This window comes from Pseudopipra pipra, chromosome 26 (genome assembly GCF_036250125.1).
Source record: "Pseudopipra pipra isolate bDixPip1 chromosome 26, bDixPip1.hap1, whole genome shotgun sequence".
Classification (NCBI taxonomy): Eukaryota; Metazoa; Chordata; class Aves; order Passeriformes; family Pipridae; genus Pseudopipra; species Pseudopipra pipra.
Genome location: NC_087574.1, coordinates 5489410 through 5510998, shown reverse-complemented (window position 1 = coordinate 5510998; position 21589 = coordinate 5489410). Strand labels below are relative to the sequence as shown.

Sequence of the window (21589 nt, the reverse complement as noted above, 5' to 3'; positions counted from 1 at the left end):
GGCTCTCCCGGCTCCGTCCCTGCCAAGAGACCCGGGGGTCTGATGCTGCGGCCCCAGATCATCCCTGCCGAGGGATTTAGGGTTCAACACTGCGACGCCCCCACCCATCCCCACCAAGAGACCCAGGGGTCCAACACTGCGGCCCCAAACCATCCCTGCCGAGGGACCCAAGGGGTCTGGCATCCCAAACCCAAAGCATCCCTGCCAAGGCACCCAGAGGTCTGACATTGCAGCCCCAAGTCATCCCTGCCAAGGGACCCAGGGGTCCAATACTCCACCCCCAAATCATCCTTGCCAAGGGACCCAAGGGTCTGGCACGCCAAATCCAAACCAACCCTGCCAAGGGACCCGGGGGTCCGGCACCCCAAATCCAAACCATCCAGGGGTTCAATACCCCAAATCAACCCTGCCAAGGAGTCCGAGGGTCCAGCACCCCGACCCCCACCCTGCCCTTGGGCCTCCAGGGGTGCTCAGGACAGGGTTGCTGGAGGGTGCTGGGTGGGGGTGACCCGGCTGAGGACCAGCTGAGCCCCCCACGAGGGTCACATCCCGCACCTATGTTCCCCCCCCCGCGCCGGGCGGGCGCTCGGGGTCCCCCCGCGGGCAGGGCGCTGCCCGGCAGGTCCGCCCGCATAGCGCGGGGCGGGCGGGGCGCTGCCCACGCGGGGTGATGCCCACGGGGGTACTGCCCACGGGGAGGGGGTTGTTCTGCCCCACGGGACCCTCCCCAGCTCATACCCGGGTGACTCGTCCCTGCCCTGCGGGAAGGGGAAACCTGGGACCCCCATCCCCAGGGTCCTTTGGGGGCCGATCCCTCCCCATCCCACGCGGATGCGGGTGCCGGTGTCAGTCCCCTCTCCCCACGCGGGTCCCGGTGTTGGTGTCTGTCCCGGTGCCGGTGTCTGTCCCGGTGCCGGTGTTGGTGTTGGTCCCGGTGTCTGTCCCAGTGTCTGTCCCGGTGTCTGTCCCGGTGTCTGTCCCGGTGTCTGTCCCGGTCCCCGCCGTTCGGCCTCCGACCACCGGGCGCCGCCGTCGCACGGACGGTGCGGGACGGGACCGGGAGGGGCGGGACCGGGAGCAGCGGCGGCGCTGCGGGAGCAGGAGCAGGTCTGTGGGATGGGGGGTCCCGGGGGTCCCTGGTCACCGGGGGTGGGCGGGAGGGGGTCCCGTCCGCGGTCGGTGCGGGGGTGTCCCGGTGACTGGGTGGAGGGGGGGGTTGCCCGGAGCGGCGGAGTCCCGGGGGGGGAGGTGTCCCCGGTGCCCACCCCGCCGTGGGGTCACTGATGTGTCCCCCCGGTTTCAGGGACCGCGTTATCCCACAGACCCCCCAAGTGCGGCCCCAAAGGGACCCTGGGGACACATCCGGGATAGGCACAAGGGGGTGACATCCCCTCGGCGTGTCCCCCCCCGGCCCCTCTGCCGGGTTTAGGATGGCGGGGCAGGGTCCTGTGCCCTCGTCCTGCGACTGCTTCGTGGCCCTGCCCCCCCACACCGCGTCCCCCGCCGTCATCTTCGCCAAGAACGCCGACCGCCCGCGCCACGAGGTCCAGGAGGTCGTTTATGTCCCCGCTGCCACCCACCAGCCCGGGGACAAAGTCCAGGTGAGACCGTGCTGCGGCCAGGGCGGCCGCAGGGGAGGGTGCACTGAGTGTGTCAGGTCTCAGCCCCTCACACCCCCTCCGGAGCACCTTCCTGGGCCAGGGTGGCTGCAGGGGATGGTGGGTCGGGTCCGAGGCCATCCGTGTGTCCCCCCAAGTGCACCTGCCTGGGCCAGGGTGGCTCTTGGGGACAGTGCACTGAGTGTGCCAGGTCTCAGCCTGTCCACGTGCCCTCCAGAGCGGCTTCCTGGGCCAAGGTGACTGCAGAGGAAGGTGCACTGAGTGTGCCAGGTCTCAGCCCCCCCATATCCCTCCCAGTGCACCTGCTTGGGGCAGAGGAAGGTGCACTGAGTGTGCCAGGTCTCAGCCCCCCCATATCCCTCCCAGTGCACCTACGTGGGGCAGAGGAAGGTGCACTGAGTGTGCCAGGTCTCAGCCCCCCAGAGCACCTCCCTGGGCCAGGGGGGATGCAGGGGAGGGTGCACTGAGTGTGTCAGGTCTCAGCCCCTCACGTCCCCTCCGGAGCACCTTCCTGGGCCCGGGTGGCTGCAGGGGAGGGTGCACTGAGTGTGTCAGGTCTCAGCCCCTCACGTCCCCTCTGGAGCACCTTCCTGGGCCCGAGTGGCTGCAGGGGAGGGTACCCTGAGCGCTGCAGGTGCCAGCCCCCCGTGTCCCCCGCAGTGCACGTACCTGGAGGTGGAGCAGGCAGAGCACACCCACGCCGTGGTGCTGAGCCGCCCTGCCTGGCTCTGGGGCGCTGAGATGGGAGCCAACGAGCACGGAGTGTGCGTGGGCAACGAGGGCGTGTGGACCCGCGAGCCCGTGGGCGAGGACGAGGCGCTGCTGGGCATGGACCTGGTGAGGTGAGGATGGACCTGGGGAGGTGAGGATGGACCTGGTGAGGTGAGGGTGGACCTGGGGAGGTGAGGATGGACCTGGTGAGGTGAGGGTGGACCTGGGGAGGTGAGGACGGACCTGGTGAGGTGAGGGTGGACCTGGGGAGGTGAGGACGGACCTGGGGAGGTGAGGATGGACCTGGTGAGGTGAGGATGGACCTGGGGAGGTGAGGATGGATTTGGTGAGGTGAGGATGGACCTGGGGAGGAGAGGATGGACCTGGTGAGGTGAGGGTGGATCCAGGGAGGTGAGGATGGACCTGGGGAGGTGAGGACGGACCTGGGGAGGTGAGGATGGACCTGGGGAGGTGAGGGTGGATCCAGGGAGGTGAGGATGGACCTGGGGAGGTGAGGATGGACCTGGGGAGGTGAGGACAGACCTGGGGAGGTGAGGATGGACCTGGTGAGGTGAGGGTGGATCCAGGGAGGTGAGGATGGACCTGGTGAGGTGAGGATGGACCTGGGGAGGTGAGGATGGATTTGGTGAGGTGAGGATGGACCTGGGGAGGAGAGGATGGACCTGGTGAGGTGAGGGTGGATCCAGGGAGGTGAGGATGGACCTGGGGAGGTGAGGACGGACCTGGGGAGGTGAGGATGGACCTGGGGAGGTGAGGGTGGATCCAGGGAGGTGAGGATGGACCTGGGGAGGTGAGGATGGACCTGGGGAGGTGAGGACAGACCTGGGGAGGTGAGGATGGACCTGGGGAGGTGAGGATGGACCTGGGGAGGTGAGGGTGGATCCAGGGAGGTGAGGGTGGATCCAGGGAGGTGAGAACAGCGCCGTGTCCCCCCCGCCCCGGCTCCTGGCGCCGGCTGATGGGCACTGCCGACACAGGCTGGGTCTGGAGCGGGGCAGCTCGGCCCGGGAGGCCCTGGAGGTGATGACAGCGCTGCTGGAGCGTTACGGGCAGGGCGGGAGCTGCAAGGAGGAGCCGGTGCCCTTCGTGTACCACAACACCTTCCTGCTGGCCGACCGCGCCGAGGCCTGGGTGCTGGAGACCGCCGGGCGCTACTGGGCGGCCCAGCGGATCACCGGTGAGCGGGCACTGGGTGTACTGGGAGCGTGGGGAGCTGTGTGCCCCCGTCACCCCCCCAGCTGACCCCTGTGTCGCAGAGGGAAGCCGCAACATCTCCAACCAGCTGAGCATCGGCAGCGAGATCACGGCGGAGCACGAGGGGCTGCGGCAGCGGGCGCGGAGCCAGGGCTGGTGGAGCGGGCACGGGGAGTTCAGCTTCGCCCAGGTTTTCTCCCTGGAGCAGCAGCCCCCGCGCATGGAGGCTGCCAAGGCCCGCTTCCGAGCTGGAAGGGAGCTGCTGAGGCAGCATGAAGGTGACAGGGGTGGGGGCAGGACAGGGGAAGGGAGGGGAGAAAAGAAGGGACAGGGATAGGGACGGGACAGGGGAAGGGAGGGGGACAGAGAAGGGATAGGGATAGGGACAGGACAGGGGAAGGGAGGGGGACAGAGAAGGGATAGGAATAGGGACAGGACAGGGGAAGGGAGGGGGACAGGGAGAAGGACAGGACAGGGACAGGGACTAGAACAGGACGGGGAGAGAGACTGGGATATGACAGGGATGGGGACAGGGACTGGGATATGACAGGGATGGGGACAGGGACAGGGATGGGAATGGTCATCCATGGTTTGCCAAGGGCTGCATCTCTGCTGGCACAGAGATGCTGCAGCAGCATGGAGGGGGGGGGACAGGGGCAGGGACTGGGATGGGCACAGGGACAAGGATAAGAATGGGGACAGGGACAGGATAGGGAGTGGGACAGGGATTGGGATGGCCAGCCATGGATTGCCAAGGGTTGTTCTGCACCAGCAAGGAGCTGCTGTGGCAGCACTGGGGTGGGCACAAGGACAGGGGTGGGGACAGGGACAGGGATAGCAGTGCCGTGTCCCTGCCTGTCCCCCCAGGTCACATCACGGCGGAGACGTTGATGTCCATCCTGCGGGACAAGGCCAGTGGGATCTGCGTGGACTCGGAGGGGTTCCGCACGGCGGGCAGCATGGTGTCCGTGCTGCCCCGCGACCCCGCCCTGCCCTGCGTCCACTTCTTCACCGCCACCCCCGACCCCTCCAGGTGAGGCCCTCGGGGGGGCCCAGCCCTGCTCCTGGACGAGGCATTCCCGGGAAGCAGAGCCTCCATCCCCCCTGGTGCCGGTGCTCCTCTCCCCCAGGTCTGTCTTCAAGCCCTTCGTGTTCGTGGGCGGCATCAAGCCCGTGCCGCAGGTGAGGTCCCCGACCTTCCCCCGGGACCCTGCCAAGCAGATCCCGCGCTTCCGGAGCTCGGTGGATCGGCGGCACGAGCTGTACCGCCGGCACCAGGAGGCCCTGGAGCTCATGGAGCAGGACCAGGTACCACAGACCCCACAGACCCTGCAGACCTCGCAGATCCCACAGACCCTGCTGACCCCACAGATCTCACAGACCCCACAGACCCTGCAGATCCCACAGACCCCACAGACCCTACAGACCCCGCAGACCCTGCAGATCCCACAGACCCCACAGATCCCACAGACCTCGCAGATCCCACAGACTCTGCAGACCCCGCAGACCCCTCCCCACTCTGGGACCCTCACGCTGCCCCCTGTGATGAGGATCAGATTCCCTGAGCTCTCCTCCCTCCCCGATCCCAACAGGAGCGGGGCCAGAAGCTCCTGGAGACGCTGCAGGAGCTGGAGAAGCAGGGCCTGGAGGGGATGAAGGCGCTGCTGGAGGGGACAGAGACCCCCCACCCCGAGGAACTGTCCGACCTCTTCTTCGACTGCGTGGAGGCAGAGCTGAAGTTTTACACATAAACCCCCTACAGGTGGGTGGGCTTGGCTTCCCCCCTGGAATTACTCCTGGGTAGGGAATGAGAAAACATTCCTGGTGTCCAGCCCTGGCTCCCTGCTTCCCCCAGCCCTGCCTGGGGGTGTGGGACCTCCAGCCCCTAATTTACCCTGGAGAAAAGCACTGAGCTGTGTCCATGGCCTGGAATGAGGTGCAGGGGGAAGGAGAGGGATATGGAGTGGGATCTGGAGCCCTGCCTGTGCCAGGCCCCCGGGATGGCTGCAGGGTGGGGGATCCACGGCATCCACACGGGATTGGGGTGGGAACAAAACCTTTACTCCCGGCCGCTACGGGATATTTGGGATAACTGCCTGTTCCCTGTTCCTTTGGCACCAGTCTCCTTCTCCAGAGCTTTGCTCCGGGACTGGACACCACCAGGAGCTCGCTGGGACCCGCGGGATCCCCGGAGGGGTGTCCCTGGCTGTGCCCGGGGCCGGGAATGGCCCTGCCGGGGCTGTGGGACCGTGGGGTCGGGGGCTCCATCCCCATCCCGGCTCAGCAGCAGATCCCGGCGTTCCTGCAGCTCCTCCAGCCGCGCCCGGTGCTCCTCCAGCGTCTCCCTCCTCCTCCGCTGGGAGCGCCCGACCAGCTCCCGGCGCAGATCCGCGAAGAAACCTGCCAGGGATGCGAGGAGGGAGAAGGATCAGGGGGGATGTGGCACTGCCACCCCTGTCCCCGGGAGTGCCACGTGTCCCCTTCAGCCCCCTGGGCACCTCTGTCCACGCTGAAAGGGCCGCTGGGCTCGGGGAGCAGCTCATCATCCTCATCCTCGCCGCGGGAAGAGCCTCCTCCCTCCTCTTCCTCGCCACGGAGGGGCTGGGCATCCAGCTGCAGGAGGTGGGGCAGCGCTCCCAACACCAGCTCCCTGGAAAAAATGAGGGAAGAGCCAATGTCCCCCCTCACCTGAGGTGGCACCGACCCCCCTGGCACCGTGTCCCCCCTGCACAGCCCACCCCCAGCCCGGGCACAGGACAGGGATTCACATCCCTGGGCTTGGGGGGTTGGATTTGCTGTCTTGTGGAATGGTTTGGGTTGGGAGGGATCCTGAAGACCACCCACCCCCTGCCACGGGCAGGGACACCTTCCACTGTCCCAGGTTGCTCCAAGCCCCATCCAACCTGGCCTTGGGCACTTCCAGGGATCCAGGGGCAGCCACAGCTTCTCTGGGAAATCCATCCCAGCCCCTCACTGCCCTCACAGGGAAGAATTCCTTCCCAATATCCCATCTACCCCTCTGGCAGTGGGAAGCCATTCCCCTTGTCCTGTCACTCCAGGCCCTTTTCCAAAGTCTCTGTCCATCTTTAGGCACTGGGAGGCCACAATTAGCTCACCCTGAAGCTTCTCCTGGTTTGGGGGGTTTGTACGCTGCTGAGAGGCTCCCCTGGTTTTTGGGGGGGGGCTTGTTCTCCCCCTCCTCTCCCCCTGACCCACCTGTATCCCTGCTGCCGGGTGCACTCGTTTCCCGTTAAATCCAGGATTTGGAGGCTCTGGGGCAGCTCCTCTGCCAGGACAAAAGGTGCTGAGGTGGGACCTGAGCCCCCCACCCCCCAGCCAAATTCCTGCTCCCCCAAACTCCCCCAGCTCTTCACTCACTCCCAAGGCGACTCCTAGAGCAGCCCTGACACCCTAGAGCTGGGAAAACAGGCAGGGAAGGTGGGAATGGATATTCCACACACACACACTGGCAGCCCCAGCATCCCTTCCTGCTTCCCACCTGTGTCCAGCACCTGGATGAGGTTGTGGGACAGGTCCAGGGCACAGAGGTGAGGCAGGGCCTGCAGGTTCTCCACCCTCTGGATGCGGTTTCCAGCCAGGCAGAGGAACCTGGAGAGCACAGGGAGGGTGAGGGGGGGATGTCACAGCTCCCAGGGGCTGGAATTTGAGCCCCCTCCCTGGCCAAGGGAAGGTGGGAGCCCATGGAAAGCCGTTTCCCTGGAAGCAGGAGCTGCCGTACCTCAGGTTGGGAAAACAGCCCAAATTCTCGATCCTCTCGATTTTGTTCTGGAAAATAAAGATAGAAAATGGAAAATAAAGTAGATAATAGAAAATTAAATATAACAACGCGGTTTTCCCGCGGCATGAAAAATTTGGGGATTTTGGGAGTGTCCTGGGATCGGGGGTGGAATGTCCCACCACAGGGGAGATCATGGAGAGGGAATTGTGGAGGTGAGGATGTGGAGAGACCCCAAAGTTCAGGAGGACCCTGAGGCTCCTCATGTGGGGTTTGGAAACACCAGGTGGCTGATCCTAGACCCTCACTGGAATTCCAGTGGGACTGGTATCAGATGGGAGGGAAACTCTTTTTCCTCCAGGTTTGGGGGGCTCAGAGACCTCTGGGGTTGGGCTGTGGGGGGTGGTCACTGGGACCAGATTCCGGATGGAGGGAGACTGTTTTCCCTCCCCTCTGGATGCTGGGGAGGGGAGACAGGAGCAGATCTGGGGGGGTTTGTGTCCCCCCCAGGCCCAGGGTCGGTCTCAGCTGCCCCACAGCTCCATACCTGCTGCAGGTAGAGGCTGTGGATCCCTCCCTGATCCCGGAGCTTCCCGATGCAGGAGATGTTCTCCCGGTCCAGGCGGATGGTGGAGGGGGGCAGCAGCTCCGTGGATCTGGAGGAAAAGGATGGAGGGGGGGGTGTCTTTGGGGTGCCCAGAGCCTCCTCCCTGCCAGCCCAAGGTCCGTGGGGTCCTCACCTGCTCCTGGTGAGGACGAGGCTGTCGCTGAGGGTCACTCCTGGGGATGTCCCCTCACGGTCTGTGGGATCTCAGGGTGAGGGTCCAGGCTGGGGGGTGCAGCCCCCCCCATCCCCTCCCTGCTGGGAGGAGCCCCCATCCCACAATGTCTCACTCACCCCCACAAAGGGTTTTCTCCTCCTGCTCAGACATGGCAGGGGGTGGCCTGGGGGGGTCCTTGTCCCCTCCTTGTGCCCTCGGGTGGGTGTCTGGGGGGGGGCTGAAAGGGGAAGGGTCTGAGCGAAAGGGGGGCCAGAAACCTGCAGAATGGGAGGGGTCAGTGAGGACAGGAGTGTTGGGATGGTGGGGTGTCACAGCTGGGACCACCAGGTGGGGCAGAGGGTCCCTGTATCCAGGGGGCTGTGGAGTCACCGAAGTGGAGCTGGGGGATCACGGGGACCAGGACCCCCAGCCTGGGGATCTTAGAGACTCCTGGGGGACTCCCCTGGTCCCATGGGGCTTTGGGGGCTCAGATTTGCGGCTTAGAGACCCCCAGGGTTGGGTCAGGGAGTTCTCTGAGCACTGGTTGCCCAGGTTTGGGGGCTCAGGGACCCCCGGGGTTGGGTCAGGGAGCTCTCTGGGTGCTGGTTGCCCAGGTTTGGGGGCTCAGGGACCCCCGGCCCCGCGCAGGCCGCGCTGTGGCGATGCCGTTGCCATGGAGACGGGGCAGACAGGAAGTTGCGCGTCCTCCACCTTCCCACAAGGCCCTGCGCGGGCACGGCCAAGATGGCGGCGCTGAGCGGCGGGAAGGGATGGCTGCGAGGTGAGGGAATGGGAACGGGAATGGGGCAGGGAAGGGGAATGGGAGCGGGAAAGGGAACGGGAATGGGGCAGGGAAGGGGAATGGCAATGGGGCAGGGAAGGGGAATGGGAACGGGAGCGGGGCCTTGGAATGGGAATGGCAATGAGAATGGAACGGGGCTGGGAATGGCAATGGGAATAGGGCGGGGAATGGGAACGGGAATGGGGCAGGAAACGAGGCAGGGACAGGGACCGGAAATGGAGCAGGGAACTAGAACGGGGCAGGGATCGGGATTGGGAATAGGGCAGAAAACTGAAATGGGAGTGGGACAGGAAGAGGCACCGGGGAACAGGGACCTGGATCCGCGCGGGGACCAGGACCGGGGCAGAGATCGGGAACGGGGCCAGGAATGGGAAGGGGGCAGGGAGCGGGGATGGGAAGGGGGCAGGGAGCGGGGATGGGAAGGGGCAGGGAGCGGGGATGGGAAGGGGACAGGGAGCGGGGATGGGAAGGGGCAGGGAGCGGGGATGGGCAGGGGCAGGGAGCGGGGATGGGAAGGGTGCCCGGCTCCCCCCAGGCTGGCTGCCCGCGCTGCAGCTGCTCCGGCGCGGCTCCAAGGCGGTGACGCGGCACTGGAAGGCGATGCACTTCCAGCGGCAGAAGCTTATGGCCGTGACCGAGTACGTGCCCCCCCGGCCCACCGTGCCCCCCCGCTGCCTCCCCGCGCCCAGGGACCCCCCGCAGGAGGTGAGGAGGGGCCCTGCCCGGGCTCTGCAGGGTCTGGGGAGGGGAGGGTTCCCTCAATCCCGGGACACCACGGACGGCCTGGCTGGAGCCGGTGTGAGACCTTCCCGGGGTGGGTAATCCCCTTTTTTGGCATGCTGGGGGTGGCTGGGAGGTGCCCCATCAGGTGCTGGAAACCAGGTGGGTTCCCATCCACGGGAGCATCTCGAGATCCACAGAAACATCCATGGGAGCATCTTGAGATCCATGGGAGCGTCTTGAGATCCAGGCAGTGTTTCATGATCCGTGGGATCACCTCATGGACCATGGGATCACCTCACAGACCATGGGAGCACTTTGAGATCCATGGGATCACCTCATGGACCATGGGATCACTTCATGGACCATGGGAGCACATTGACATCCATGGGATCACCTCATGGACCATGGGAACACCCTGAGATCCATGGGATCACCTCATGGACCATGGGAACACCCTGAGATCCATGGGATCACCTCATGGACCATGGGAACACCTTGAGATCCATGGGATCACCTCATGGACCATGGGAGCACGTTGAGATCCATGGGATCACCTCATGGACCATGGGAACACCCTGAGATCCATGGGATCACCTCATGGACCATGGGAACACCCTGAGATCCATGGGATCACCTCATGGACCATGGAAGCACATTGAGATCCATGGGATCGCCTCCCACCAGTAGCTGCTGGATCTCCATGGGGGGGTCACAGCAGCCATTCCCCCTCTCCCTGTGTCCCTGTGTCCCTGTATCCCTGTGTCCCTGTATCCCTGTATCCCCGTGTCCCTCCCGCCCAGGAGGACGCCATGTCCGGCTACGTGCGGCTGCTGCGGCGGCAGGTGGAGCAGGCGTTCCGGAGCAGCCGCATGGTGGCCGTGTGCCAGTACAATTCCATGCCGGACGAGGACGTGGTCACCATGCGCCACTACCTGCGCAAGCACAACATCGAGGTCAAGTTCGTCCTCAACGAGGTGGGCGCCGATCCCAGAGGGGAGGTGGAGGGGAGAGGTGCATCCTGGGCTGCTCCAGGTGTCATTCCCAGGTGTTTTCCAGATTGTCCGGCCGGTGCTGGCGCAGTCCAAGTACAGGAACCTCCTCCCGCTCTTCGTGTGCCGCAACATCCTGCTGGTGAGCCCGGAGACCCGGGCCCGGGAGATGCTGCGGGTGCTGAAGGGAATTCCACAGGTCAACCTCCTGGGTGAGGGCATTCCCTGCTCCCCAGATCCCGGCGCTGGGCTCCTCCAGGGCTGGGAATGAGGGTCCAAGCCGATGGATCGCTGTGAAAAGGAGGGGTGGGAGCCTGAAGGAGCAAACAGTTCCTTCATGGAATGCTCTGTTATCCCATATCCTGCTCTTTTCCAGGCGCCTGCATCGACGACACGATCCTGAGCCGGCGGGGAGTGGAGAACTTCGCCCAGCTGCCCTCCCTGGAGGCCTCCCAGGGGCAGACAGTGGGAGCCCTGGCCCTGCTGCCCTCCCAGACCTCATCCCTGCTCCAGCGCGGGCCCTCCCTCCTCACAGCGCTCCTGGATGAGCACATCCGCCGGCTCCGGGGCACGGGGGCGCCTGGGAAGCCCCCCCAGGAGCAGGGAAAGGGGAATCATTGAAGCTGGGCCCTGGGATCGGCTCCTTCCCCACTGTGGGAGCCCCCCCAGGGCACAGGGAATGGCTGGCACCGGGAACTGGCTGCTTCCCTGGATGTGGGACATGGGGGAGCCTGGGGAGCACCCCCCAGCCTGGAATGTGGGAGTTCAGACTGTGGGAATTGGCTCCTTCCCCAGCTGTGGGGCATGGGGGATCCCAGGGAGACCCCCCCAGACTGGGACACAGGGAATCACTGATGCTGGACCCTGGGAATCGGCTCCTCCAGCTGCAGGACACAGGGAATCACTGATGCTGGACCCTGGGAATCGGCTCCTCCAGCTGCAGGACACAGGGAATCACTGACGCTGGGCCCCGGGAATTGGCTCCTCCAGCTGCAGGACACGGAATCACTGACTCTGGGCCCTGGGAATCGGCTCCTTCCCTGGCTGTGCAGGAGGGGGGGATCAGGGGTTGGAGTTTTGGTACTGGGGCAGGACTGAGGGTCCTGCAGCCCCCCAACCCCAGCGGGGAGCCCTGGCCCTTCCCTTGGGGAATATTCCTGGGAATATTCTGAAGGTGAGATGGAAGGTTTCAGGGATTGGCCAGAGGAGGAGGAGGAGGATCACGGTGGGAGGGGGGGCCCACAGGAGGGTTTTGAGCACTCCAAGCCCCCTGGAATGAGGATGAGGGGGAATGTGCTGTAACACTGATCCAGTGTCCATTAAAGTGTCCGTGTGGAGATGCCGAAGCCTCTCTGGGATTTTGGGGGGTGTGGAGGGGGGTCCTGCTCCTCGAGGGTGTGGGGGGAGGCCGGGGCTGCTTGGGGGGGTCTGATGGAGCAGAGGGAAACAGAGCTGGGAGGTGGGTGAGGGAAATCCTGGGCTGGGAATGCCCTGGGACCCCCTTGGATTGGTGGTCAGTCCCGAGACCTCCATGGGCTGGTGGCCCTTGGGACCTCCATGGGGTGGTGAAACCCGAGATTCCCGTGGAATGATCAGTCCCAAATCCCCGTGGGGTGGTGACCCCCGAGGGATGCTCAGCCCCGGGACCCCCGTGGGTTGGTGACCCCCGGGAGCCCCGCGAGGTGCTGCCTCTCGCGGGAATCCCCCCACCCCTCCTGGGCCGTCCCTTTTCCCGCGGGCTGGTCCCGGGTGGGGACTCCGGGGGTCCGCGAGCGGAACTGCCCCGGTGCCGTGCGGGGACCGCAGCTCCGCCAGCGCTCGGTGTCCCGGCGATCCCGGCGGCTCCCGGCGATCCCGGCTCCTCCCGGCGATCCCGGCGGCTCCCGGCGATCCCGGCTCCTCCCGGCGATCCCGGCGGCTCCGGTCCTCCACGGAGCAGGGGGCAGAGCCGAGCGGCTCCGCACCGCCCTCCGTGTTCCGCTTCCTGCTGCCACCGGGCAGGATGCGACCGTCCCCCGCCGCCCGCCCGCCGCCCGCCCAGGTGAGCACCGGGGACCGGCGACCCGCCACCCCCGGCCCCCGCCGCCCCCGGGGGGGTGGCACCGGGGATGGAGACCCCCGGGGGCACCGGCACAGCCCCGGTGCGGTGCGAGGGGTCGGTGCTGAGCTCCCGCAGCACCTGCGGGGCTGGGCAGGGGAGGGGATGGAGCTGCGAGGGAGACCCCCGGTGTCCTCCCCTGCGAGCCGGGGGGCGCGGAGCCGCGGTCGCCGGTGCCGTGGTTGTCTGTCGGTGCCGTGGTTGTCTCTCGGTGCCGCAGTTACCGGTACAGCGGGTACCGGTGCCGCGGTGGTCGCCGGCACCCGGGCTTGGCCGCCCTCCCAGGGTTATCCCAGGATCAGCATCAGCCGGGACACCGGGATCCCCTGCCAGGGACAGCGCCGGGGGGGATGGAAGGGCTGTGGGGGAGACTTCCCTGTGGCTCAGGAACCGGCCAGGGCAAAGGGAAGGCTCCGCCGGGGTTTGGAGGGGTCATGTCTTGGCTCGGGGGTGCCAGGACGGGCCAGGGTTGATCCCGGTCTTTGTACCGGTGTCACCCTCCTGGCTGTGCCCCCGCCGTGGGGTTGCCCCGTGGTACCCGGTCCATGGGGCGTCGGGGCTGGACTCTGAACCCGGACCGGGCGGGGGAGCCGAGATAAGGCCGGGGGGGGGTAAAGACTCCTTGTCACGCAGAAATTTCTGGGTGGCAGCGGCGGTGACATGCAGGACTCCCCGCTCCCGGGGGGCAGAGGGACCCCCACCACCCCTCATCCCCGCGAGGGCCGGGCTGGGGAGGGTGGAGAAGCCCCCCCTGAGCTCCCTGACCTGCCGTCCCCTCCCAGCAGCGGCTCCCGCCCTGAGGGCCGAGCTCGGACCCCCACCCCTGCAGGACGGACGGGAGGGGGGCCTCGGCCCGGCCCCCCCTGCTCCCCAGCCATGGGCAGCCATGAGAAGGACCCGTCCTCCCCGAAAAGAGCCCTGTCCCGCTCCAACAGCACTGTGTCTTCCAAGCACAGCAGCGTCCAGCAGGTTGGAGGGCTCCGGATTTGAGGGGGGGGGGGCTCAGTGGTGCACACATGCGCTGACTGGGGGTGCTGTGAGGCCTCGGGGGGCTTCTCACTGCTTTAGGAAGGGTGGTGCAGAGGTGACCTGTCAGCTGGGGGTGCCTGGAGGACAAGGTGGGGAGCACCCTGTCTGCCTCTGGTGCTGAGGGACCCCCACACTGACCCCCATCCCTGCAGGGCTCCGAGAGCTGGGAGGTGGTGGAGGAGCCTCGTGCCCGGGGCAGCCCAGGGCAGGAGCTGCAGAGGCATGAGGGGTACCTGCTCAAGAAGAGGAAATGGCCCCTGAAGGGCTGGCACAAGGTAACGGGCAGAGCCGGCACCAGGAGCTGTCACCCAGCTGGTCCTGGCACGATTTGAGCCCCTGGGAAGTGGGGCTGCAGGGACTGCTCTCTGCTCCCCCCGCACAACAACCTTCCCTCTCCATCCCCAGCGGTACTTTGTGCTGGAAAACGGGATCCTGAAATACTCCACCACCCGCCAGGACGTGAGTGTGTGCCCGGGCTGTGCCCACGCAGCATTCCCGTGGGCTCAGGGCGGGGGAGACCCCCGTGGCCCCCCTGAGGAAGGGGGGTCTTCTCCCTGACAGGCGTCCCCGGGCTCCCCCAGGTCCTCAAGGGCAAACTGCATGGTGCCATTGATGTCCGTCAGTCCGTCATGTCCGTCAACAAGAAGGCGCAGAGGGTCGACCTGGACACGGAGGAGAACATTTACCACCTCAAGGTGCCGCTGGGGGACGGGGTGGGGCCTCAAACAGAGTCAGTATTGTCAGGTTCTGTCCCCCCCCAACTCACCCGTGTCCCCCAGATCAAGTCCCCGGAGCTCTTCTCCAGCTGGGTGAGCAGCCTCTGCACCCACCACCACGGGGAGAAGCCCTGTCCCACGGGGGGCCCCGGGGGGAGGACCCCCGCCAGCGCCCAGGTGGGTGACACCTCAAGGTGACAATGAAGGCGAGGTCTGGGAGAGGGGCTCCTGATGGCAGTGCCCCCGTTTCCCCGCTCGCAGGGCCAGTGGACGAGGATCCTGCCCTCGGGCAGTGCCCCTGCCCTGTCCACGCTCGCCAGCTCACGGGACAAGGTGAACGCCTGGCTGAAGGACAGCGAGGGGCTGGAGCGCTGCTCGGCCGGTGAGCGGGGTGGGAAGGGCTGTGCAGGGCAGGGGGGGTGCCCTGTACCCCCTCCCTGACCCTGTGCCCCCGGCAGAGCTGTCGGAGTGCCAGGCCAAGCTGCAGGAGCTGACGGGAATGCTCCAGAACCTGGAGGCCCTGCACCGCATCCCCTCGGCCCCGCTCATCTCCGGCGGCCAGGTGAGCCGGGACGGCGGCACCTGTGGGGCCTGAGCATCCCCCCCTTTCCTGGGGAGGGTCCAGCTCCAGCCCCCTCCTCTCCCCCACAGCCCTCGGCCGCCGCGGAGAGGCCGAAGAAGGGCCGGAGGACCACCAAGATCTGGTGCACCCAGAGCTTTGCCAAGGACGACACCATCGGCAGGGTGAGGGTGAGCTGGAATCCCGCCGAGCTCCGCTGCTGCCTGGGGCGTGGAGCCCCCTCCCCAGCGCCTCGCTGACCCCCTGTCTCCCCCAAGGTGGGCCGCCTGCACGGCTCCGTCCCCAACCTGTCCCGCTACCTGGAGTCCTCCCAGAGCCAGCTGCCCTTCGGCCTCCCCCCGGAGTACACCCAGCTGCAGCGGAGCTTCTGGGTGCTGGCCCAGAAAGGTGGGAAGGGGCTGAGCCCTGCCGGGGTGGTCCTGGCTGGTTTTGGGGTGCTGTGACACAGCCTGACCCCCCCCCCCCCGTGTCCCTTGGCAGTGCACGGCTCGCTCAGCAGCGTGGTGGCCGTGCTGGTGGCTGAGAGGGCCCGTCTGGAGGAGATGAGGCGGGCGCTGGACCGGCAGGGCCCTGCCCCGCGCCCCGGCAGCGCCGGCACCGCCGCGGTGAGCGACCGAGGGGGGCTGGGCAGCGCTGCCCTGCTCGGGGGGCTTGGGGAGTGGTGGTGGTGACACCACTTTTGGGGTGCTGTGGGTGCTGCGGGGTCTCAGCCTGGCGCTGGGCCGGTGACCCCCCCTCACTGTCAGCCCCGTCCTGGCTGGAGGGGAACATTCCGGGGGGGTCTTTGCTCAGCCTCCCCCTCCCTCCACAGCCTGCCCTGCGCCGCTTCCACTCCCTCTCCGTCTCCTCCGACACCACCCTGGATTCCTTCGCCTCGCTGCACCCCGACGAGGTCAGGGGGGCAGGATGGGGTGGGGTGGGGGTCTGGGCGGCCCCCCCCGGGCCGGGGGGCTGGGCTGAGGTGGTGACTGTCCCCACAGCCCGACGCGCTGCCCGCCAAGGGCCGGGAGCAGCAGCTCTCCAACCGCAGCATCGTCTCGCTGGCTGACTCCCACACCGAGTTCTTCGATGCCTGCGAGGTCTTCCTGTCCGCCAGCTCCTCTGAGAATGAGGTGGGGGGCTTGGGGTGGGCTCTGCTGGTGTGTGGGCTCTGCTGGTGGGGGGCTCTGTGGACCCCCCTGCCGCCTCTCGCTGCTCTGGGTTCATCTCTTCCCTCTCTCTCCCCCGTCCCACCTCATCGGCCGCCCCCCCAGCTCCCCGTAGTGCCCCCAGCCCCTGTATCCCCCCCAGCCCCCCGCAGCCCCCTCACTCCCCGCGCTCGGGGTCTCTGCTCTCTCTGAGCCCGGCGACGGGGGCCGGGTGCTGCCAGAGCCCCCCTCGCCACTGCTCCCCCACCAGCACCACCCCCTCCCCATCCCAGCACCCCCAGCCCATCCCAGGATCCCGAGTCTCATCCCATCCTTCCGGGGGGGCCCTTCCCGCTAACCCCACCCCCCCCCGCCATGGGGTACCCCCCACACCCTCCCCAATTCCCCCGGGACCCCCGAAGCCGCCGACGGTCCCCGCGTCTCCTCAGCCCTCGGACGACGAGTCGTGCGTCAGCGAGGCCACCACCAGCGCCTGCGAGGAGGGCACCGAGCCGGGGGGGCCGGGCCGCCCCCCGACAGGTACGGGGAGCACCGGGGAGGGGGACGCCGGGGGTGGGAGAGACGGCTCCATCCCAGCGCCTGGTGCCCGGCAGGAGCGGAGCGCGCGGGGGCACCGTCGGAGCCGCCGCCGGTGGAGCTGCCGGGGCCGGACCCGCGGCGGCGGAGCCGGTTGCCCGCGCCCCCCGCGCCGTCGGGGGACGTGAGCCTGTGGGGGCTCCTGAGGAGCAGCGTGGGCAAGGACCTGTCCCGCGTGGCGCTGCCCGTGCAGCTCAACGAGCCGCTGAACACGCTGCAGCGGCTCTGCGAGGAGCTGGAGTACAGCGCGCTCCTGGACCGCGCCAGCCGTGCCAGGGACCCCCGGCAGCGACTGGTGAGGGGGGGACACACCGGGGGACACTCGGGGGGCTCAGGGTCGTGGGGGAACTCAGGGGACACGCCGGGGATTGGGGGCTCGGGGAGCACCGGGAGGTTGGGGATACCGGGAGCTCGGGGGACACAGAGGGGCTCAGGGGACAAGGGGGGCTTGAGAGCTCAGGGAGGACACAGGGCTTGGGAACTCGGGAACAGCTCAAGGGACAGAGGGGTCTTTGGAGCGGGGAGGGCACAAGGAGGGCAAGGGCATGGGGGGTGTGGGGGGTCAGGGGACTTGGAGGGTCACAGAGGGACTTGGGGAGCTCAGGGGATTGGGGGGGCTCAGGGGACAAGGGGGAACTCGAGGGACATGGGGGTAGGGAGGCTTAGGGCCAGGAGGGGCTGAGGGGACATGGAGGATCTTGAGAGCGTGGAGGGACTTGGGGAGGGTTTAGGAGACTCAGGGGAGCTCGAGGACATGGGGGAACAGGAGAGACTGAGGATTTAGGGGGCTCGGGGACATGAGGGAGCTCAAGGATGTGGAAGGACTGGAGAACTTCGAGGATTTAAGGGAGCTCAGGGGAGCCTGAGGACACGTGGGATTTGTGGGAACAGGGCAGGGCACAGGGCCGGGTGGGGACCAGTGGGTGGGTGGCTGTCCCTGGGGTGGGTGGGTGGCTGTCCCTAGGGCAGGGGGGTGGCTGTCCCCAGGGTGGGTGGGTGGCTGTCCCCAGGGTGGGTGGGTCACTGTCCCCAGGGTGGGTGGGTGGCTGTCCCCAGGGTGGGTGGGTCACTGTCCCCAGGGTGGGTGGGTGGCTGTCCCCAGGGCGGGTGGGTGGCTGTCCCCAGGGTGGGTGGGTGGCTGTCCCCGGGGTGGGTTGGTGGCTGTCCCCGGGGTGGGTGGGTCGCTGTCCCCGGGGCAAGGGGGTGGCTGTCCCCGGGGTGGGTAGGTGGCTGTCCCCAGGGCAGGGGGGTGGCTGTCCCCAGGGTGGGTGGGTGGCTGTCCCCAGGGCAGGGGGGTGGCTGTCCCCAGGGCAGGAGGGTGGCTGTCCCCGGGGTGGTGGCAGCAGCGTGCTGGCTGTGGTGCCAGGTGTACGTGGCCGCCTTCGCCGTGTCCGCCTACGCCTCCACCTACTACCGGGCGGGCAGCAAACCCTTCAACCCCGTGCTGGGGGAGACCTACGAGTGTGTGAGGCCTGACCGAGGCTTCCGCTTCATCAGCGAGCAGGTGGGCGCTGGGGGGGCACGGGGAGGGCACGAGGGGGGCACGGAGCTGCATGGGGCACTGGCATGTCCCTCTTGTCCCCCCTCCCCAGGTCTCCCACCACCCTCCCATCTCCGCCTGCCACGCCGAGTCCGACAACTTCATCTTCTGGCAAGGTGAGCGCCCAGGAGGGTGTTGGGCACCGGGAGGTCTCCCCCGTGGGGTGGGTGGACTGGAGGGGTCTCACCTTCTCCCACCCCCCACCCCCCCAGACATGAGGTGGAAGAACAAATTCTGGGGCAAGTCCCTGGAGATCGTCCCCATGGGCACCGTCAATGTGCAGCTGCCCAGGTGAGACCCCGGCCCCGCCGGTGGGCCCCCCCCGCCCCTCTGTGCCCCCCTGCCCTCCCTCCCTCCCCGTCCAACGTGGGCGGTGCCCGCAGGACCGGGGACCACTACGAGTGGAACAAGGTGACCACGTGCATCCACAACGTGCTGAGCGGGCCCCGCTGGATCGAGCACTACGGGGAGGTGCTGATCCGCAACACCCGCGACGCCTCCTACCACTGCAAGCTCACCTTCTGCAAGGTGTGCCCACCTGCCTGCCCCATAGCCCCGCCCTCCCACCTGCCCTGACTCTGCCTCTCTGCACCAAAATGGCCTGGCCCCGCCCCTTCAGGTGTGGCCCCGCCCCTTCACCTACTCATTAATCTTAATTGTGTTATTGCTCCATCCCTTTCCTGGCCCAGCCCCCAGTTATGGCCCCGCCCTTTCCCAATAGCTCCACCCCTTCCTAGTAGCTCCACCCCTCCCTTAGTGCCACACCCTTTTTATGGCCCCTCCCCATTACTTGTGACCACACCCTTTCCCAGTAGCCCCACCCCTTGCTCCTGGCCCCACCCTTTCCCAATGGGTCCTCCCTTTTCCTGTTAGCCCCGCCCCTCTTAGTGCCCCACCCTTTCCCAGTGACTCCACCCCTTAACTCATGGCCCCACCCTTTTCCATTGGCCGTGCCCTTTCCTGTTAGCCCCGCCCCTCCTGGCCCCACCCTTTCCCTTTTCAGAAGTCTCCTCCCATCCCTCAGGGCCCCACCCTTTCCCTATAGCCCTGCCCTTTTCAGAAGACTCCTCCCATCATGGGTGGCCCCACCCTTTTCCCAGTAGCCCCGCCCTCTCCCAATGACTCCACCCTTTTTCAGAAGACCCCTCCCATCAAGCTTGGCCCCAACCTTTTCCCAATAGCCCCCCCCTTCCCAAGTGGCCCCCCCCTTCCCAAGTGACCCCACCTTTTCCCAGTGGCCACACCCTTTCTCGATGGCCCCGCCCTTTTCCCCCCCTTTCCCCCAGCCCCCCCCGGCCCCCACCCATGTCCCGGTGGCCGCAGGCTCGGTACTGGGGCTCGGGGGCCAACGAGGTTCAGGGGGCCGTGCTGAGCCGCAGCGGGACCCCCGTGGAGCGCCTGGCAGGGAAGTGGCACGAGGGGCTGCACCGCGGGCCCGCCCCGGGCCAGTGCGTCTGGAAAGCCAGTAAGGAGCACCCCGGGGGGGGGGATATCCCGGGGTTACCCCGTGCCGGGAGTCTCTCTCAGCGCCGTCCCGCCCCCCCCGCGCAGACCCCATGCCCCGCGACCACGAGAGGAACTACGGCTTCACCCAGTTCGCCCTGGAGCTGAACGAGCTGACCCCGGAGCTGCGCCGGGTCCTGCCCTCCACGGACACGCGGCTGCGCCCCGACCAGCGGTGAGCCTGCTGCTCCCCCCGGGAAGGGGACGCTGCGAGCCCCACCCGGCTCGTCACAGCCGCGTCCTGTCCCCGTCCCCACCCCGCAGGTACCTGGAGGAGGGGAACGTGCCGGCGGCCGAGGCGCAGAAGCGGCAGATCGAGCAGCTGCAGCGGGACCGGCGCCGCGTCATGGAGGAGAACAACATCACCCACCAGGCGCGCTTCTTCAGGTCCGGCTTTAGGGGGTGCTCCCCTCCCGGGGCTGGGAAACCCGTGGGTGAGCGGGATGTGGGGCTCTCAGGGAATGGGGAGACCCCCCCCCCGGGAGTACTGAGGGCGCCCTGTGGCTTGGAGGGGTGCGGGGCTCTTATGGGATGGGGAAGCTCCTTTCGGGATCCTGAGGACACCCCATGGCTGGGTGGGATGTGGGGCTCATAGGGAACTGGGAGAACGTCTGGGAATGCTGAGGGCCCCCTGTGGGTCAGGGGGATGTGGGGCTCTCAGGGGGATGTGGAGGTCTCAGGGAATGGGGAGACCCCTCCCCAGGAGTCCCGAGGGCATCCCAATGCTCAGGGGGATGTGGGGCTCTTATGGAATGGGGAACCCCTTCTTGGGAATGCTAAGAACACCCAGTGGCTCAGGGATGGGGGGGGGTTTAAGGGAATGGGGAGATGCCCTGGAAGTCCTGAGGGCACCCCATGGCTCAGGGGGGTGCCAAGCTCTCATGGAATGAGGAAACCCCTCCTTGGAGTCCCGAGGGCACCCCGTGGCTCAGGGCAATGTGGGGGTCTCAGGAAATGGGGAAAACCCCCCTGGAAGTCCCAAGACCACCTCAAACACACCTCCCCTCCACTCCATCCCCAGGAGGCTGATGGATGCCAGTGGCAAGGAGTCGTGGGTCACCAACAACACCTACTGGAAGCTGCGCCTGGACCCCGGCTTTGCCCACCTGGACAGTGCAGTGCTCTGGTAGCGACCCCCCCACGGGGCTCTGAGCCCCCCCCAGCTCATCACAGCAGTGGGGCTGGTCCCCCCGGCACTGGGGGGGGGGTGCAGTGTCCCCCCCCCCCCCCTCTCTGAGCCATTTTGCTGGTGTTTAAACAAAACTGTGATATAAAAGAGGGAGGGGGGGCACTGGCAATGCTCCCCCACCCCCGACCCGGGGCAGAGCCTTGGGGACAGCTGGGGCAGTGCCCCCCCTGCCCCGGGGGCACAAGATGCCTGGGAGTGGGGGAACGGGGGGTGCCCGCGGGCGGGAAGACCCCTCTGCCCCCCCTCCCTCCCCCAAACTGTGCCCAGGGGCTGCTCTAATAAAGGCTGTGAAGAGTTGGGGTGTGCAGAGAGCTTCCTTCCCCCTGCCCTGCACCACCCCCGGGGCTCAGGGCCCTCCAGGAAGGGGGAGGGCACCCTTAGCCCCCCCTCCCCGTGCCCGTTTCCCTCCCCTCACACACACACAGGGCTGAGCAGAGTCCCCACAGTGCCCCTTTATTGCGATATGCTGCTGCCCCCCCACCCCACGCCGGGCACGGGGGGGGCTCAATAAATACTTCAGCATTACCCACCCCGACCCCCCCGCCCTTAAAAACCATCGACAACAACAACAAAAAAAAACCCCCTCCTCGCCATCCCCCCCTGCCCCTCCCCGCCCGCCCCCGCGGCCCCCCCGGGGCGGCACCGGGGGCTGAT

General features: G+C 67.2%; 4 protein-coding genes and 1 long non-coding RNA gene across 10 annotated transcripts; 3 read left to right on the top strand and 2 right to left on the bottom strand.

Annotated features, from left to right (window-relative positions):
* Positions 1 to 1032: 1032 nt before the first annotated feature.
* On the top strand, positions 1033 to 7391 carry SCRN2 (secernin 2). Of its 3 annotated transcripts, none has more exons than XM_064636556.1 (9): positions 1033 to 1107; positions 1430 to 1601; positions 2280 to 2461; positions 3329 to 3528; positions 3608 to 3823; positions 4413 to 4578; positions 4676 to 4853; positions 5138 to 5307; positions 5667 to 7391. In XM_064636556.1, exons 2-8 carry the CDS (start codon positions 1431 to 1433, stop codon positions 5294 to 5296), a joined length of 1272 nt encoding a protein of 423 aa, XP_064492626.1. In that variant the 5' UTR covers positions 1033 to 1107; position 1430; the 3' UTR covers positions 5297 to 5307; positions 5667 to 7391. The 3 variants fall into 3 exon arrangements, with proteins under 3 accessions (XP_064492626.1, XP_064492627.1, XP_064492625.1); XM_064636557.1 differs by having other exon boundaries at positions 1047 to 1107; positions 1304 to 1601; positions 5680 to 7391; XM_064636555.1 differs by having other exon boundaries at positions 1047 to 1107; positions 1304 to 1601.
* LOC135402983 (uncharacterized) lies at positions 1563 to 2292 on the bottom strand. Its single transcript, XR_010425274.1, has 3 exons — positions 2206 to 2292; positions 1762 to 1978; positions 1563 to 1688 (listed from the first exon to the last, which is right to left on the bottom strand). It is a non-coding gene; the product is annotated as an uncharacterized LOC135402983 (long non-coding RNA).
* LRRC46 (leucine rich repeat containing 46) lies at positions 5585 to 8589 on the bottom strand. Its single transcript, XM_064636564.1, has 8 exons — positions 8180 to 8589; positions 8022 to 8082; positions 7829 to 7937; positions 7285 to 7331; positions 7045 to 7154; positions 6762 to 6831; positions 6044 to 6195; positions 5585 to 5945 (listed from the first exon to the last, which is right to left on the bottom strand). Exons 1-8 carry the CDS (start codon positions 8211 to 8213, stop codon positions 5605 to 5607), a joined length of 924 nt encoding a protein of 307 aa, XP_064492634.1. The 5' UTR covers positions 8214 to 8589; the 3' UTR covers positions 5585 to 5604.
* A 135-nt stretch (positions 8590 to 8724) lies between these two features.
* Positions 8725 to 11893, top strand: MRPL10 (mitochondrial ribosomal protein L10). The gene is made up of 5 exons (XM_064636573.1): positions 8725 to 8823; positions 9380 to 9549; positions 10368 to 10541; positions 10624 to 10768; positions 10933 to 11893. The coding sequence occupies exons 1-5, from the start codon at positions 8787 to 8789 to the stop codon at positions 11175 to 11177; spliced, it is 771 nt and encodes a 256-aa protein (XP_064492643.1). The 5' UTR covers positions 8725 to 8786; the 3' UTR covers positions 11178 to 11893.
* Positions 11894 to 12459: 566 nt separating this feature from the next.
* Positions 12460 to 21232, top strand: OSBPL7 (oxysterol binding protein like 7). 4 transcript variants are annotated; one of them, XM_064636535.1, is made up of 23 exons: positions 12460 to 12597; positions 13440 to 13623; positions 13836 to 13958; positions 14089 to 14142; positions 14265 to 14378; positions 14463 to 14576; positions 14661 to 14781; positions 14858 to 14961; positions 15051 to 15149; positions 15237 to 15366; positions 15460 to 15584; positions 15791 to 15871; positions 15960 to 16091; positions 16556 to 16646; positions 16721 to 16998; positions 18070 to 18207; positions 18296 to 18359; positions 18456 to 18534; positions 18627 to 18771; positions 19567 to 19708; positions 19795 to 19921; positions 20011 to 20133; positions 20768 to 21232. In XM_064636535.1, exons 2-23 carry the CDS (start codon positions 13531 to 13533, stop codon positions 20874 to 20876), a joined length of 2586 nt encoding a protein of 861 aa, XP_064492605.1. In that variant the 5' UTR covers positions 12460 to 12597; positions 13440 to 13530; the 3' UTR covers positions 20877 to 21232. The 4 variants fall into 4 exon arrangements, with proteins under 4 accessions (XP_064492605.1, XP_064492604.1, XP_064492603.1 ...); XM_064636534.1 differs by lacking the exon at positions 12460 to 12597 and having other exon boundaries at positions 13269 to 13623; positions 15051 to 15143; XM_064636533.1 differs by lacking the exon at positions 12460 to 12597 and having other exon boundaries at positions 13269 to 13623.
* Positions 21233 to 21589: the final 357 nt, after the last annotated feature.